Raw genomic sequence first — 16233 nt, 5'->3', positions numbered from 1 at the left:
CAGGAGCTCGAGGCACCGAAGGAGGCGCAGGGCAGTGTCGGGGCAGGGGGCCCAGATGGCGACGCGCGCGACGCGAGCAAAGACTTCTCGTGAGGCGGATGCACTGGATGAACGTGTGCCTTGATGTGTGAGAAGCGCCCCGCCCGGTCCCCGCCCGGCCCCCGCCCGGCCCGCGGGCTCAGGCCGCCCCGCAGCGCCCCCGCCGCTCGCGCCTCTGCAGCCTCCGAAGGCGCCTCGTCCACGCATCCCGCCAAGGCAACACGAGGCTCCCGCGGGCGGCGCTGAGCCCGGGCCCCCGGCCCTCGGGACCCCCGGCCGCGGCCCCCGGTCCGCCCCCCAGCAGCAGGTAGCGGCGGTCCGGTAGTAGGCGCGGGCAGCCGCAGGCGGCGTCCCGCGCAGGCACCCACAGCGCGCTGCTCCCGCGCCGCGCGCGCTCCTCGCCGCTCCGGAACACGGCAAGCACGGCCACCGGGAAGCGCGTCCAGGAGCCGCGCGCCTCGCCGCGCGCGCGCACCGCCACCTGCACCGCTGCGGGGGAGGCGAGAGGGGGCGGGGTCAGGCGGGGCGGGGCCCGGAGGGGGCGGGCCGCGCAGAGGAGGACACGGCGCCCGCGGGGGTGGGAGGCGGGGTGGAGGAGGAACACAAAGAGGACACGCCGCAGCGGGAGCACGAAGAGGCCACGGGGGCTGACAGGGCGGGGCCGGCGACAGCGTAGGACCTGAGGGCCAGGGGATGGCCTTGGGGTCCAGCGAGGGTCAGGGTATACGGAGAGAAAGTAGGGCAAGGTGAGGAGGACGGGGGCAGGAGGCCTGAGGGTGGCCTACCGTAGTCCTTCCTGCAGAACTTCTTCAAGCTGATGCGGTAGCTGCCACGGGCAGGTTTGCAGTGCAAGTTGCAGTCTGGGAGGAGGGCGCAGGAGGAGGTTGGCACCGATCTGCACCTCCTTCTCCCACCCTCTCCTCCTCCCCTCCTGAAATCCATAGCCCCCTCCAGCCAAGGACATGCCCCCTCTGGAACCTCCACTCACCCTGGGGCTCCACAGGGCTGCTCTCCTCAGTGGGTCCAGGGACAGGGGTCTCTGTGGAGAGGATGAGATAAAGGCCTTCCTTTGAAGGGAGCCAAGGGAATCTGCAGGGCTCAGGGGACAGTTGAGGGGGGCAGGGAGATCTGCGGGGCCCTGGTAGGCAGCAGCAGGGAGCTGGGTTGACCTTGGCTGAGGTGGTCTAAGCAGGGCAGCATCACTCACTAACGCAGGGTGCCACTGGAGAGCGGCTCTGCTGGAAGCCAGGGGCACAGCGGTTGCAGGTGAGGCCAGTGACGCCATCCTTGCAGGGACACTGGCCTGTGGTCTGGTTGCAGGTTTTGCCAGCAGCACCAACAGGGTGACAGTCACAGGCTGAGGATAGAAGTGGGATGGTCAGAAGCCCATCTAGGGATGTGGGAAACCAGAAGGTGAGGGTGTGCAGGTAGCTGGCAGCAGGCTCACCCCTACAAGCGCGGCGGTCACTCAGGGCACGGCCTGGGTCTCGATAGAAGCCCTCCTGGCAGTAGTGGCAGTGCCGGCCGGCAGTATTATGCCGGCAGTTGAGGCAGACACCTCCACTGCGGCGGCCAGACAGTCGGTACAGCTCCATGTTGAAGCGGCAGCGGCGGGCATGGCCATTGCAGGAGCAAGCTGCAGGGAGGGATGAGTCAGGGACAGGCTGGCCTGGTCTCAGATCCCCAGGCCACCCTCCAAGGCCTCACCAAGGCAGGCGTGGGCTTCCCGGGCTGTGGCCCGCTGCCATGGCCTGTCGCAGTAGAAGGGCTTGCAGCGGCCGCAGTCGGGGCCCTCGGTGCCATGCCGGCAGTCGCAGATCAAATGGCCCTGGGTGTCCAGCAGGCACCTGGAGGCATGCCCATTGCACTTGCAGCGCCCGCCCACCTGGAGCTCAGTGGCTGAGTAAGAGTAAGGGACCATGGCCGTGGCGTCCCTCGTGTCCCCCAGCATGGTAGGCCTTGTGAGCACTACTTGAATGTCTGTGGCGGTCACCCAGTCTTGGAGCACCGGGCTGCTGTCCAGATCCAGGCCTGGCGGGCTGCCGTCCTGCACGCTGAAGGCCAGAAGGCCACCCCCATCAGGCTGGGCCTGGGGCTCAGGGAAGCACAGGGCTTCGGGCCCCAGGCCAACTGGGCCATCTGCAGGGGCAGGCACGCGGCCATAGTCCAGGCCACAGCGGGAGGAGAAGAAGCCCAGTGGGGTCCAGCTTCGGCCATGGTCCTGCGACTTGAGCAGGGCCACCGAAGTGGGGGGTGCAGAGCAGAAGCGCAGGCTCACGAACATCAGCTCAAAAGCCTTGCCGAGGGGCACTGTGAGGGTCACGTTGAGGGGCACCTGCGTCAGCGAGTCCGAACGCCAGCACACCGGGCTTGTGGTGCCCCCTGCGGAGGTCAGGAGGGTGGCAGGGTGTGCCCGCCGCGGGTCCGAAGCGTCGCAGGCCCGCGTGGCCGGCCGCCCGCACGTGCTGGACGCCAGCACCTCGCGGCCCAAGGCCGCGTTCACCAGGCCGGGCACGCAACCGCGGGGCGCGCCCCCCTCGTCATGGCAGGGGTCGGCGGGCCCCGGCGGCCCCGGGCTCAGCGCGGCCGAGATTGTGCCCGCGGCCAGCAGCAGCCCCCAGGGCCAGCCGGGCATGGCCGGAGCCGCCGTGGGTCAGCCAGCCGGCCGGGGGCCCACGCCGCTGCCCTCAGGAGAGAGAGCCCGATCCGAGGCTCTGCCCGCTGGCCCGCGGTGCCGAGCAACCAGAGCCCCGGGCCGCTCCAGTCAGGGCCCAGAGGTGGGCGCAGCCGCCGTTACGCCCCGGGCCGAGCGGAGCAGCGGGGATGTCGGCGCGTCCTCCCGCTGGGCCTGGAGCGTTGACAGGCGTCGCCCCCGCTCTCGGCGCCTCCGCCCGCAGAGGCCCCACCCGCCGCCCGCCGCTCGCACTCACCCACCGAGGGCCGGGTCGAGCAGGTCTCCCGGCCTCCCGGGACTGGCCGAGGGCGGGCGGGGCCTGGGGCGCCCCGGCCGCCGCCTCCTCCCGGCTGCAGCGAGGGCGGGCAAGCTGTGCCAGTAGAGGGTGGGGGGCGCAGCAGGCCCAAGCCTGGGCGCAGCCGGGGGCGGGGCTGCTCGGGCCGGGAAGGAGGGAGGGAGGGGAGGGGAGGGGGCCGGGGAGGGGGCCTCGTCGGCAGAGCCGGAATCAAAAGCAGATTCAGACACTGGCTGGGCCAGCGGGGGAGGGGGCTGGGAGGCCCTGGAGCCGGGGGAGGGGCCGGGGAGCCAGGAATGTGCTGGCGGGAGGGCTCTGGAGGGGGTGGTTCAGCCACGCAGCCCGTGGGGGACCACCCAGCCGGCCCCCGGCCTGCCTCCAGGCTTTGACTGCTCCTGGGGTTGTGCCACGTGCCGGGTGGGGGTCTGGCTGCCTCCTCCCTCAGGCCCATCAGGCAGGCTGGGCCCTGGATCTGAAGGTGGGACCCTCATGCTCCCATTGGTCCCTACAGGGCACACTCAGCACAGAGGGAGCCAAGCTGGGCTGGTGGTTGTGGGGTGTCCCCAGGGCAGCAGTCTGCTGTAGTAAAAAGAACCCAGGATTGGGGCCAGGTCTGATTTTGAATCCAAGCTGCTTCAGTTTCTAGTTGTGTGGTTTCAGTTCCTCAACCTGCCCAAGCTTCAGTTTCCTCATCAGCCAGATGCCTATTATTCAACTTTGCCAAGCTGTTGGGATTTCATGAGCCACATAGGTATTGGATGTAGCCAGGGAGCTCAACAGACTGGAGTCTCTCCTTGATGGAGGAGGCAAAGCATCCCAGGAAGGGTCAGCCCCATGCAAAGGGGGCAGGGAACATGGGAATATATCCCACCTGGGAGCAGCTCTGAGGCCTGAAGTTCTAGATGGGAGGCTGACCCCAGGCCAAGCCCAGCTGTCAGTGGAGGACACCACATGGGTGTGTCTGTGTAGGCGGGGCTGCCACCTTCGGTTGGGCCAGAGACACTGCAAGGACAGATAAGAAGAGGATGGAGAGAAGCAGAATCCTTGTGCTATTTAGGAGAGGAGGAGCAGGAGGACATAGAAGCCTCCCAGGGGACACTGAAGGAGAAGAGGACACACGAGGGCTTGACCTTGGAGAAGGAGCAGCAGGAAGACAGGGTGATTGATGGGCTACCTGGAGTGACTGACACTCTCTGGTCAGGCCCTTCACCAGGCCTAACCAGCACAAATGCAGGGGTGAGGGGTGAAGGGACTGAAGGGATAATAGGAGACTTTGGAAAGACTAAGCCAGGAGGGCCAGAGGGGCTGCTGGCCTCTCTCTTCTTCTCTGGCAGCAACAGGAAGGCTGAGGGTGCCCCTCACCCCACAAAGCAGGTGCCACTGGGGCCTGTCCCTCAACTTCCCAATAAAGAGAATGTGTCCCTTATAACAAACAGCCATGCACGAATGAGGTAGCTGGCGGGGAACACCGTTCTGCTCTGGGATGGGTCAAGTTCAGAAAGAGCACCTTCCCAACCATTCTCTTCAAGGTTCTTCTGATCATCAGCCTCAAACATGCTTGGGATGGGGGGAGCTCTGGTGGGAGAGAGGGAGGTGCGATAGATCCTTCTCGGACTGTTAGAAGCAAGGAGGTGGCCACAGGGGGGAGAAATGCCCAGGCCCAAGCCAGTGGTTCCCCAGGGCCTGAGACAAGACTCCAGGGAAACCTTGGCTGTCTGGACTTCAGGACTCCTGCTGGGAAGGAGGAAAGCAGGGAGCAGCTCCTCCTCCCGAGCCTTGCAGACTTTGTGTGCAGCACAGCCTCCTCGTGAGTTGGGGGTAGGGTGTGCAGAACATCTGGTGGCCTCTGGTGTGGGTGAAGGCCCCCAGGGCTCATCCTGCAGAGTGTTCATCGGGGTCAGCAGGCAGGTACCTGGCCCAGAGCGTCGTTGCCCCACTAGCTCCCCAGGGAGGTGGCTGCAGGCAGCCCAGGCTCTTTTCTGGAGTGGCCCTAGGTGTGCTTTCTATTCTGGCCCCGGGGGCAGCCCTGGCAGATGGTGTGATGGGAGTTAGGGAGGGCCTTCCTCACAGCCCCCCACCCAGGCTCAGTGCTCCTTGGGACTCAGCCATCTGTCCCCAGTCCTTGACTAGGGCCTCTCAGACCTCACATCTCTCTGCTGGCCCTGCCCCTTCCTGGCACCTTAGAAGAGGCTCAGCCTCTAGTTCCCCACCTGCAACTCCTCAGGCTGCTGCAGGCCTCCCCTCCCCTGCCCCCACTCAGAGTGACAGCTGCTAGCTCTGGGGCTCCAGGAACCTCTCTGGGGGAAAAGGGACCGAGGGGGGTCCTGATATGTCTCAGGGGGCTGGGGTCTTTCTCTTAAAAGGCCAACTGATAAAATACTCCCGGCTTAGCCCAGGACTTACTGTCCCCACCAGACTTTTGCAAGCCACCACTTGTTCATATATAGCACAAACATTTACTGAGCGCCTATTTTGCCTCGAGGGGCTTCCAAACCAGTGGGGTTTGGACAGCTAGGGGAGGAGGACACAGACCATTGTGCCTCGCCCCGAGGAGGGTAGCCACGTCAAGTCCCCGGCCCGCCGCCGCCCAGGACCCTGCATACCCTGCAGGCCCCCCGTGCCATGCAGACTGCCGCCAGCCCCGCGCTCAGCCAGGACGGCTCTGCGCGCCAAGCGAAACGCTCAAAAGCAACATGGGCGGAGGCGGGTGCGAGAGCGGGAGAGCTGAGTCGGGGGAGGGGAAGGAGATGGCTCGAAGTGCCCAAAGCTTGGGCATCCTGAGGGTTCAGAACAGTTTGGGGACGGCGTCTGGGGAGGAGGCTTCCGCCACACGCGCTTGGCACTGCGCCAGCCGGGCCCAGGCGAGATCCGGAGGGAGGAGGCGCCGGCTCGCCGTGACCTCGCAGGGGAGAGGGCTTGGCGCGTGGGTTCAGGGCGTCCCCGGCTCCCGCCGCCCCCCGCGCCCGACCTTCTGCCTCCGCCGCCGCCGCCATGCGCGCCAGCACAGGAAGGCGGCGGCCAGTAGCCCGAGGCCCGCGCCGAGCCCTGGGCCAGGTCCAGGCGGGGTCCGCGCAGCGAGAAGGTGATGGCCGTGGCAGCGGCGCCTGCAAGCAGAACCACGGCGCCGAACGGCAGGACGCAGCGCGGCCAAGAGCCCCCCGCGACGCCGGTGGCCAAGAGCAGCGAGCGTAGGGCCCCGGGGGGCTCAGGGGCCTCGGCAGGCGCAGGGGGCGAGCGCTCGGTCGCGCTCATGCTACCGAAGCGGGGTCTGCGCTCCGGGTGGGTGTGGGCGCCCCCTGCAACCCCGCTTGCCCGCCACGTCGGAGCAGATTGGCCGGCGATGCTGTGACGCCACGGGGACAGTTCTTCGCTGCAGCCTCCTGGCGTGGTGTGGAATCGAGGTGGGCGGGCGCTAACTCGCAGGGGGTCTCCCTTTTCTGCTTTGGGTGCCTTGTGTTGGGACCTACCCAGATCTCTCCCCTCATGTTATCTGCTGGCACCTCCCTGCCCATGAAGGCCCAGGTGCCCACAGAGGTCCGCAGGACACCACCAGTGCCCAGGACTGGCCAGGTGGGTCATTGAGTCAACAACCTCTGGGTGCCCATCTGCGCTTAGCTAGAGATGCAGGTGGACAGCATCCCTGACAATAAAGTGCACAATAAACTAAGACAACCAGTGGGTGAAATAATTGCAGTGAAGACCACCTGCTACGGATTCTGGGGTGGCCAGTAACAGGGGGGTGGTGGGATTTGCCCTGGAGATTAAGGGTTCCTCCAGATCCCAGCACCTGGACATAAGCTCTGGAGGCAGCAGTGGAGTGGCCAGAAGGAGGTGGTTGTACCCCAGGCTCCCTCCCTCTCTTTCTCCCCCTTCCCTGGTTTCCTGCTCTGGAGTTCCACTCCCTGGAGGCCCCCTTAGTGCAGTGAGGGCCCTGATTTTTCATTTTCTACTTTGGTCTGTCATCTGGTCCCCAGCAGCTCCAAGGACCTGGGACTCCATGTCCAAGGTTTCTGGCCTGTTGGACTGTGGGGCCCTTTACAAGTAGGACCTCCTGCAGGGTGGGGCTACCCTGAGGCGGCTTCAACTTCACCCAGTTCATCCCCCATACCTGCAGCACTTCATCAGGCTTGCAGAAAACCTGGCCTTCTCCAGGAGTCATCTGCCTCCTGGGCCTGGGCTTCTCAGGGCAGAAGCAGGTGTTATTTGGTCTCACATCACTGTCCACACAAAGGGCTACTGCCCTAGCTCTGAGGGTTGTGCCTGGTCCACACAGGTACTCACTAAAGGCTCATGAAAGGGACACTGCTGCCTCAAAGCCCTCACCAGGGTGCAGAGCTGTGAAGCATCTAACACCACCTTATTCATCTTCAGCCCAGTGGTAATAACCACTACCCCAGTATGACAGTGGGGACAACACTGGGAACTGAGGCTCAGAGTCTTCAAGAATCTTGCTGGAAGTCCCAGAGCAGCAAACAAGTCATGATGTAAACCCAAGATGTGTGACCTGTAAACCCAGAGGCTGTGACCTTGACCTCTACACTTTCTTGCCTTCCAAGAAACAGTGCCTCCTTCAACAGGGGAGGTAGGAGCCTTGGAAGTGACAGTGGAGCAGGGGAGGGGTGGACTCAGTCTGGGGGGCCCACATAAGCCACAGCAATGGCACAGGAGCAGGTGGTGGGCATGGGTGCCAGGAAAGATGGCTGTGGGCAGACAGTGGATGTCCACTGCAATACTGGCTTGTGGCTTTTTTGTCTTTTGATAAGCCCGGTACAAATGTAGGCACTTGTGGGGAGAGGTTTCAGGTATGCTAGGGCCAGTGCATGAGGCAAGTCCCCAGGGCAGCCCACCTTGAGTGGCTTTGCCCCCTCCCTTCAGTACACAAGGGATATGCCTATTCTTGGTAAATATACTTGATATATTCTTGGTATATAATAAACACAAAGAAGAAAACAAACATGCACCAAGTCGCACCTTGGTATGATTTAAATATATAAACTTTCTAAAGTAGTTTTAATGTCACACAAGTAGCTTTTAAGTGTACAGCAAGAGAAAACAGAAGTAGCTAAGAAAAGCCCCCACCAGTCTCAGGTCTCCTGAGCCTGTGGAAAGCCAAGCCAAGCTGAGCCCTGACCAGCAGCTTTAGCAGCCATTAGAAAGGCCCTAAGTTCCTCAGGAAGAGCCAGGGGGCAGTCCCCGCCCCTTGGAAACCTGGTTTCCTAAGGGGGTACAGGCATCTCTGGGCCCCTGGCTCACTGTACCAGTGAAAGTCCCCTCAATGCCCATTCATTTGATTCCTCCTAGGGAAGGGGGGCTCTCACCGACAGTCAGGCTAGAGGCAGAGCCAGCCTGCCTTTGCTGCAGGGTTCTGGGGGACTGGGGGTGGGCCTGGCCATGGGAAGGGCTCAGTCAGCAGGCTTATCTTCTCGTAGGATGGTGAGGAAGCGCTGGCCTCCCTCACAGAGCAGGCTGTGGACAGCCCGGCACAGCGCTAGCCAGGGTGGCCCCAGCGGCTCCTGCTTGCTCACCAGGGGGAGGAGTTCGGCCATCAGGACCTGGTGGGTGGTGCAGGACCAAGGTCTCAAGGGGGCCCTGTCCCAGCTGGCCCAGGGCCCCCAGAGGAGGGCTCAAACCAGGGCCGGCTTTGAGGCACCATGCCCCAGCCCATCCCTCCTCCAGAAGCTCCAGCACCCTCACAGGGGCACAGGCCCAGCAGCTCCCACCCTTCCCTGGTGGGTCTTGGTGGGAGGAGCACAGATAGGCTCTTGAGGCCAAGCCCTCATGAGGCTCCAGACCTAGAGTCCTCCCCAGGGCCCACGGCTCCCCGACACTCAGTCACCCACTCCCTACTCTAGAAGTACCTTTTCCAGGTGGATCTGCTGGTGCAGCATGGCCACCCGCAGCCTGAGGGCCGCCAGGGTCTGCAGCTCCTGGGTACTAGAGTAGAGAAGCAACTGGGGGCTCCAGATAGGGTCTGCTCCTCCTCCACAGGGCAAGGAGGCCTTGGGGAACCTCCCCTCAGGCCACGGCCCCAGCTGCTGTTCCACCACTGTTGCGAGGACAGGGGATATGGCCTCACAGGGCACAAGCCAGGCACCTCCTCCCCAGGCCCCTTTAAGGGGGTGCAAAGTCTCCCCTTGCCTCCTGTATGAAGCCCTATTGTCCATAAACAACTAACTCTTGCAATACCAGGCATCTGCCAGTACCTCTCTGATTGTCACAAGGCACTTTTTCAATAACTGGATAAATAAGTAAGCTACTCGGAGTGGTGGGGTCTGTGTGTCGGGAGAGAAATTGGAGCAGGGGTGCTGTGCTGGCCAGCTCCACAGCACAACTGCAGAGAACTCAGAATGCAGTGGGGTGACACAGGGAAGGGCCGTCCTGCCCGCCTGCCTCCGTTCCCAAGCTGCTGTTAAAGTCCCAACACCACCCCGTGGCTAGAGGATTTTGACCCCAGACTTCAGCACGGGCGGGGCAGGCCTCACCTGTGCATAGATCCCGCAGCCTGTGGAGACACTGCCCCACGATGGCCTGCAGCTCCTCCAAGGTGAGCAGGCAGCGGTACTCCTGCATCCAGTCCTTGGGGTCTACACGAGAGCCAGGGGGAGCAGGCCAGGTCCACACCGGTCCTGAAGCCTTCCCCACCCTGACCAGAGACGCAACTGAGGGCCCACTAACCTGCCGTGAGCTCTTCCCCCATTCGAAGTCTTAGCAGCAAGCAGGCCTTCTGCAGGTGCCGCACCTCTGCCTCCACCTCGGTGGCACTGAGCCTGGGGCCAGGCCAGCCTGACTGCATGCGGGTCATGGAAAGTCCCCTGTGGTCAGGCCCCTCCGCTTTCCCCAAGGGCTGGGTCCTGGAGTAGCTCTGGCCCTTCCTGGAGTTGTTCCTCCTCAGACTCGCCAGGTTTAGAGCCAGAACCTCTGCCCCCCACCCCTCACTCCCCCAAGCCCCGCAAGGATACAGTTGTCTGCATTTTCTGGAGGAACTGCGTTTTGGCGGTGGTAGCAGCATCCACAGAATCACTGGTCTGTGTAGAGCTGAGCTGGGCCCACAGGCTGGGATACACACATGGACAGCCCACAAACCAGAAAGCAACGTGGTTACTACAGCCAGCTGGGCTGGGCCACGAGAAGTAGGCAAGGGCCAGGGTAGCAGCCCCAGCCTGGGGTGTCTGGCTCTTCTGAATGTCAGGAGGGGCCTTTGGGTGTCCTGGGGAACCGAGGGGGACACTGTCCATGAAAAGGGGACAGAGCTGACCCACTCTGGGAAATGCTAGGAGAGAATTCAAGGAAAAGGGGAGAGGAGCCAGCAGTGACTGGTGACCAAAAAGTCTGGTAAGAGCTTTGGATGCTGGCTCTGTGCCAGGCACAGCACAAGCACCCGAAAAGCCACCACCTCGTTTAACCCCTACAACACCTCTAGAAGCTGGTACTATTATTGTCATCTTCACAAGGAAGACAAATGGGGACTTGGAGACACTAAGTGCCTTGGGGCCTCAGAAGCTGCTGGCTGAGTCTAAGGTGACTACAGCCGTCCTAGGGAGGCTGACTCTCCTAATGTGGAGTGTCACCACCCAGCAAAGAAAGCCAAGGGACCCATGGGAAGTCTTACCAGTGGGAAGCCTCAGCCTCCCTGCTCTCCACACTCCCCTGGTCTCCCCTCCCCCTTCAACCAGCCACAAGACTCAGCCTCACCGGGAATTCCGGGAAGTCGCTTTCCTGAAGGCCTCAGGCAGCTGCAGCAGGATCCTGTCAGGGAAGCCGGTGCTCAGAGCAGCTCTGTCTCACTCTGGGGGCTGCAGGCCCCACTCCCTACTCAGAGCCCAGTGAGAGATGAAGCTCACCCACCCCTCAGACAGGGCTTCCAGGGTGACCACAGGAGCCAGCCCAGTCCAGGTACCACCTGGCAGAGAGAAGAGAAAGCAGAGCCCAGGCCTTCGAGAGCTCATGTGGAGCCCTGGGGCTGGGTGGATAAGTGGATAGGGCACAGGTCACGCCCCAGTGCATCAAACATGGCACCTTCACAGCCAGCTGTTCCACTCTGCCAGCTTCTGGGCTTGCCACCCCTCATGGGGTGGCATCCTGGGGTTCCCCTGGCCCACATCCAGCTCAATGCCCTGCCCTCCCTGTCACCCCAAACCCAGACTCCTGCTGCTGCCCAGGATCTGATCAGGTAGAGACAGTAGTTCCTCTAGTGAGGGTCTGGGAAACCTACCCCTTATCCTTGAGTGTAAAAGCTTCTGGGGCCTGAGAAGCAGCCGACAGGACTATTTGTTCGTTCCTGAGGCCTGATTTAGGCTTGGTGGCTCCAGCCCCTTGCCCCATACAGGCCTGATCCCCCACTGACAGAAGCCTGCGCTCAGGGAGGTCCTTGGTAGGCACCCTGGTTTGGAGGATGCCCCTGGGAGGTTTTGTCTCTGATGCACGGCTGCCAGCCCTGTGTGAGGTGCTGGGTGGGTAAGAGGCTCTGGTGGCAGGGGAAGTGGCAATGGATCCAGACTTCAGGCTGGGGGCCTTGTTTCCTTCTCCAGCCTTTGATATGCCTTTTCGGACCCGTACAGCCTTCTCCAGTGCCTGGGTCAGAAGCTCCAGCTCCTTGAGGTCTTGCGGGCTGGGTATGCATGCTGCAAAAACCAAGAGTCATGTAGAGGTCCCTCACCACTTCATGTCTGAAGACAGGCCAGAGGTGGCACCTGGAGAAGGTAGATGGCTGAGGTTTACCTGCAGATGGGGCCTCTTCATTAGTTTCTGGCCCTGGGGTTGGCTCCGGAGCCAGGGTCTCGGCTGGTTCCCTGTGAAGACACAAGGCAGCCGTGGCACGGCCAGGGCCCAACAGGCCCCCAAGGCCGCCTGGCCTAGGGGCAGACCCGCAGTCTCAGAGCCTGCAGAAAAAGCGGGGAGCACTGACAACCCGCAACTCCGAAGTGAGAGCTGGGCCGGGCCTCCCGGCCCGGGGTCGCTAAGCGGGGTTCTGACGGCCCGAGGGAGGCCTAGCCGGGTGGTCCCGGGGTCCGCGTACCAGGCACGCAGCAGCCGCCGGGAGACTCGCAGGCTCCGCTCCAGCTGCCGCTGTCGCTCGGCGCAGGAGTCCAGGGCGTCACGCAGCTCGGCCACTAGCCTGGAAAGGACGCACCAGAGGCTCAGCACCCTGGCCAGCCTCGGGCCGCGCAGCCTCCCGCCCCCTCCAGCGGCGCGGGACCCACCGGCGCGAGCTGCCGGCAAGCAACGTGAAGGCGGTATCCATTCTTCGCGATCTGCCGCCGCCGTCAAATCCCGCCCCTTCCGGCCTAGAAGACCGCCCCTTCCGGCCGGACTGCCCAATTCCGAGCCCAGAGTTCAGGGCCCGCCCTACCCGATGATGATCCCGCCTCAAGGCCCCCCATTTCCCCCGGGGTCCAAGCCATGACTCCGGTTCTGAGCTCGGGCCGGGGGCAGCGGAGGGAACACGGGTGAGGACCTCGGGTGACGCGCAGGCTTCTGGGTTGGATAACCGGGTAGATGGTGGCACCTGTGATCGCTTAACGGTTGGCTTCGTCTTTGTAGTGAAGGCGCTCTAAAGCAGGGCCCTGCTGCCTTGCTGACCCCGGGCCACCTAGCACAGGGCAAGGCACATGGAGTGGCCCAGTAGGTATTTACTGCAGTCGATAGAAGTGAGGATTACATGTGTGTTGGGAGCAGGGACAAGGGAGGAGGGAGTGTTCACTTTTGGATATGTTGGTGAGGTGATGACATCCAGGGGAGGCATCAGTGGTCACCTGGGCAGAGGCGAATGAAGCCCAGGAGCCAAGGATGTGGCACATGGAGCAATGGGCCTGGGCGAGCTGGTCCAAGGTGTGCATGGATGGGGACAGGTGAGGGGGAGCTGGAGCCCAGAGAGGTGGAGGGACAGCAGAGCCTGGTGTCACAGAAACCACAGGAGGCTATCCCAGGAGGGAATGTCTGCGGGTTGGGGGAACGGGGCCTTCAGAGAATCAGGAGACACCTGGCGAGGAGGGATTGTAGGGACAGATGCTGGCTGGGAGGAGTGTTTCGGGCAGCAGGGTCCACTGTAATTGGAGATAACAGGAAAAACAGATGAATGCCAACCCCTCAGGGGCCAAGAAATCTCAGGGGAGAGCAGGACAGGTGACAAACCTGGGAGGGGTTGTTTCAAGTTGGCGAGGTGTCCGTTTCACAGTGCTGATAGGAAGGTGCTGCAGCAGAGGACAGAGACACAAAGGAGGGGAGTTGAGGGTGCCAGGCAGAGAAGGAGAAGGGGGTGAGGACCTGGGCAGCCCTGGGACTGCCCTTAGGGTGGGCCCCTCCATCGGTAGTGGCCTGTTTTCTTGCCTAGTGCGGGGAGGCTGACAGCATTCTGACTAAAATGAGATCCTCTGTGAGGTAGGAGGGGAGGGAAGAGGGCTTCAGTCAGTGCTTAGAAGATGCAGGGAGACCCCACCCCACCCCACGGTCAGGTGGTACTAGGTCCCCACTGGAGTGGGAGAAGGCAGTTCAGTCATGCACATCACGTGGCTGCTACTACCCTCATCACATTTAGTCCTCACAACACCCCTGTGAGGTAGGTATTATTGCCCCATCTTACAGATGAGGAAACTGAGGCTCACACATGCCTAGGGGCACACAGTCAACAGGGAGGTCTGCAATCCCTATGCTGGGATTCCCTTACTCAACCATGCCTGACCCAGGATGGTCAGAATTCTACTATAGTAGCAAAAAGTGCTCCTACAGGGAAATCAACACCCAGAAAAGCCTCACGAAGTCAGCATCTCCCTGTCCCTGTCGTTTTGGTTCAAGAGCATTTGGGGGACACTCCTGGCTAAGTGGTTCTTTCTGACATTTTCGAGAGGAAGCAAAAGCTATCAGCAGGGCTCCACGTCGGCACCAGCTGCGGGGCAAAATGGAGGTGTGGGACTCGAGGGACATTGTTCCAGCTAATGATTAAGAACTCTCCAGACAATAGGGGCTTCTTAGACAATGGGTGAATTTCCAGGATGTCCAGCCCCCTTCCGAGAAGGAGGGAGATAACAAAATGTAAAAAAGGTGTCTGTCAAAGACCAATCAGGCAGCTGGGGAGAAGGAGGGAGATAACAAAATGTAAAAAAGGTGTCTGTCAAAGACCAATCAGGCAGCTGGGGACAAGTTCCCTCTCTGGCTCACCAATCAGCAGGAGAACACAACCAAATCTATAATTTACATACGGGGAAGTGGGAACCTATAAAACTGACATATTCGCGCCCAAAAGGGTTCCTTCTTCGACCTCCTGCGTGAGGACCAAGGAACCCCGGTGCACCGGCCTTCAATAAACCTCTTGCGTTTTGCATCGACTTCCGACTCTTGTTTCCTGGGCGAGTCGAAACTCCTAGGAGACCGCGCAGGTCTAACAGAGGCGCTGATTTTGGAACCCTCCCTGTATACTGTCAAAGCCATCCTGATTCTGGACAATGATGGAGATCGACTTTTTGCCCAGTACTATTACGACACCTACCCCAGTATCAAGGAGCAAAAGGCCTTTGAGAAGAACATTTTCAACAAGACCCACCGGACTGACAGTGAAATTGCCCTCTTGGAAGGCCTGACAGTGGTATACAAAAGCAGCATCGATCTCTATTTCTATGTGATCTGCAGCTCTTGTGAAAATGAGCTGATGCTCATGGCTGTTCTGAATTGCCTCTTTGACTCCTTGAGCCAGACGCTGAGAAAAAATGTAGAAAAGCGAGCTCTGCTGGAGAACATGGAGGGGCTCTTCTTGGCTGTGGATGAAATCGTAGACGGAGGGGTGATCCTGGAGAGCGATCCCCAGCAAGTGATACACTGGGTGGCATTAAGGGGAGAAGATGTACCCCTTACAGAGCAGACCGTGTCTCAGGTGCTGCAGTCAGCCAAAGAACAGATCAAGTGGTCACTCCTTTGGTGAAGACCCCACTGTTCCTGGCTCCTCACTCCCTCAAAAAATCCACATGTCTGCTGTAACTTCTCATCCAGCCCCACAAATGATGCTCTCAGGGTCATCTCGGGGATAACAGGGATCCTTAAATCTCCATCCTTTCTGTGGTTGCCCCCTCGCAAACCCGTATACGCTTCCCGTTCCGTCTCACTCTTTTTTGCAGTCCTGGGAGTAAAGCTCTTAGCAGATTTGGACACAGGGCAGGGGAAGCACCCTCTTCCTTGCTCGACTGGATTATACTCCCATGCTCTCCTATCCCCCATATTTTCTCCTCCACTTCTGTGCCCTTTGCTGCAGCTACACTTCAGATCAAAGCAGGAGAAAGAATGTGCTGAGTGTTTTCCTCCCTTTGCCTTTACCCGGCCTTCATCCCAACAGTCCATATGTCCAGCAAGGGGAGAGAGAGAGAATTCTTTTCTATAGAAGGAGTGCGGGTGGGGAGAGGCATATGAAGTCTCAGCCACAGCCCCGCTTGCTGGACTTGGTATTTTCTCCCATTCCTTTTTACTGCCCAGGCCTCCAGCCTTGGAAAAAAGATTGGGAACAGCTCATAGTCAGGGGACAGAGTGGAAGGAGCAGTGATTTAAATATTATTGGACAGAGCTTATAAAATTCTGTATTTCAGACACAGCTGCATTTTTTACCCTCATCCTGGCTTATACCTTCAAAACTGCTATGGTCTGTGAGTGTTCGGTGTGGGAGTGTCTGTCTCTCAGTTTGATACCTTAACTTTCCACCTTCACTACCCCTGCGAGCTCTGCCTGGCTTGCCCTGTCTGTGCCCTGGAGCAAAGCCAGTCCCTGATCTAAAATGCCATTCCAGTCTTGGGAAGAAGAGTTTCTGCTCAGAACTGGGGATAGGGTGGAATTTATGACTTGGGCCTCTGGGCTCTCTCAGTCCCCTTCTCTCTCCCACATGCACCTCACTCCTCTGCCTTGGGTCTGCGATCTCTGCTGCTTAACCCTGTCCTCCCTCTGCCTCAGCCTTACATCCGGGCAGTAGGTCTGGGCGCCTCCCTTCCCTAGGTCGCTGAGAGAGGTGCCTTTCTTCAGAAGACCTTTGGGATTTGGCTTTCCCCAGGAAGACGGAGGATGGGACACCCACTGTTGGGTCATCTCTCCCCTTGACCCAAAACTTCCCACAAAAATGTCACAAGAAACCTTCCTGAGACTTAGCATCCTGTCCCCACCCACTAACTGCCAGTTCTCCAAGTGGGGCGGGTAACTGGGCATCCTGGAGGGAGCATTTTTGTGTAAGAGGTGTGCGGAGTCAGCATGATAGCCA

The 16233-nt window shown here is 60.8% G+C and overlaps 2 protein-coding genes and 1 pseudogene across 3 annotated transcripts; 1 reads left to right on the top strand and 2 right to left on the bottom strand.

Moving 5' to 3' along the window:
* Positions 1-91: 91 nt before the first annotated feature.
* Positions 92-2859, bottom strand: NTN3 (netrin 3). Its single transcript, XM_060032997.1, has 6 exons — positions 1747-2859; positions 1487-1675; positions 1247-1396; positions 1028-1078; positions 825-899; positions 92-528 (listed from the first exon to the last, which is right to left on the bottom strand). The coding sequence occupies exons 1-6, from the start codon at positions 2672-2674 to the stop codon at positions 179-181; spliced, it is 1743 nt and encodes a 580-aa protein (XP_059888980.1). The 5' UTR covers positions 2675-2859; the 3' UTR covers positions 92-178.
* Positions 2860-7984: 5125 nt separating this feature from the next.
* On the bottom strand, positions 7985-12276 carry TEDC2 (tubulin epsilon and delta complex 2). Of its 2 annotated transcripts, none has more exons than XM_060032995.1 (10): positions 12209-12276; positions 12025-12123; positions 11727-11797; positions 11221-11629; positions 10701-10754; positions 9968-10061; positions 9684-9795; positions 9491-9592; positions 8867-9054; positions 7985-8560 (listed from the first exon to the last, which is right to left on the bottom strand). In XM_060032995.1, the coding sequence occupies exons 1-10, from the start codon at positions 12247-12249 to the stop codon at positions 8411-8413; spliced, it is 1320 nt and encodes a 439-aa protein (XP_059888978.1). In that variant the 5' UTR covers positions 12250-12276; the 3' UTR covers positions 7985-8410. The 2 variants fall into 2 exon arrangements, with proteins under 2 accessions (XP_059888978.1, XP_059888979.1); XM_060032996.1 differs by having other exon boundaries at positions 8420-8560; positions 8867-8942.
* Positions 12277-12811: 535 nt separating this feature from the next.
* On the top strand, positions 12812-15228 carry LOC132437658 (coatomer subunit zeta-1 pseudogene; annotated as a pseudogene).
* The last annotated feature ends 1005 nt before the right edge of the window (positions 15229-16233 follow it).

Source organism: Delphinus delphis, chromosome 15 (assembly GCF_949987515.2).
Source record: "Delphinus delphis chromosome 15, mDelDel1.2, whole genome shotgun sequence".
In the NCBI taxonomy this organism is placed as follows: Eukaryota; Metazoa; Chordata; class Mammalia; order Artiodactyla; family Delphinidae; genus Delphinus; species Delphinus delphis.
This window is presented reverse-complemented; position numbering and strand designations above follow the sequence as displayed.

Coding starts and splice junctions, on each gene's coding strand:
- NTN3 (XM_060032997.1), bottom strand. CDS start 2,674: ATGCCCGGCTGGCCCTGGGGGCTGCTGCTGGCCGCGGGCACAATCTCG. Junction 1,676..1,746: donor GGAAGCCCACGCCTGCCTTG/GTGAGGCCTTGG, acceptor CCCTCCCTGCAG/CTTGCTCCTGCAATGGCCAT. Junction 529..824: donor GTTCTGCAGGAAGGACTACG/GTAGGCCACCCT, acceptor CCTCCCCCGCAG/CGGTGCAGGTGGCGGTGCGC.
- TEDC2 (XM_060032995.1), bottom strand. CDS start 12,249: ATGGATACCGCCTTCACGTTGCTTGCCGGCAGCTCGCGCCG. Junction 10,062..10,700: donor GCGACTTCCCGGAATTCCCG/GTGAGGCTGAGT, acceptor TGTGTATCCCAG/CCTGTGGGCCCAGCTCAGCT. Junction 8,561..8,866: donor AGCAGATCCACCTGGAAAAG/GTACTTCTAGAG, acceptor ACCACCCACCAG/GTCCTGATGGCCGAACTCCT.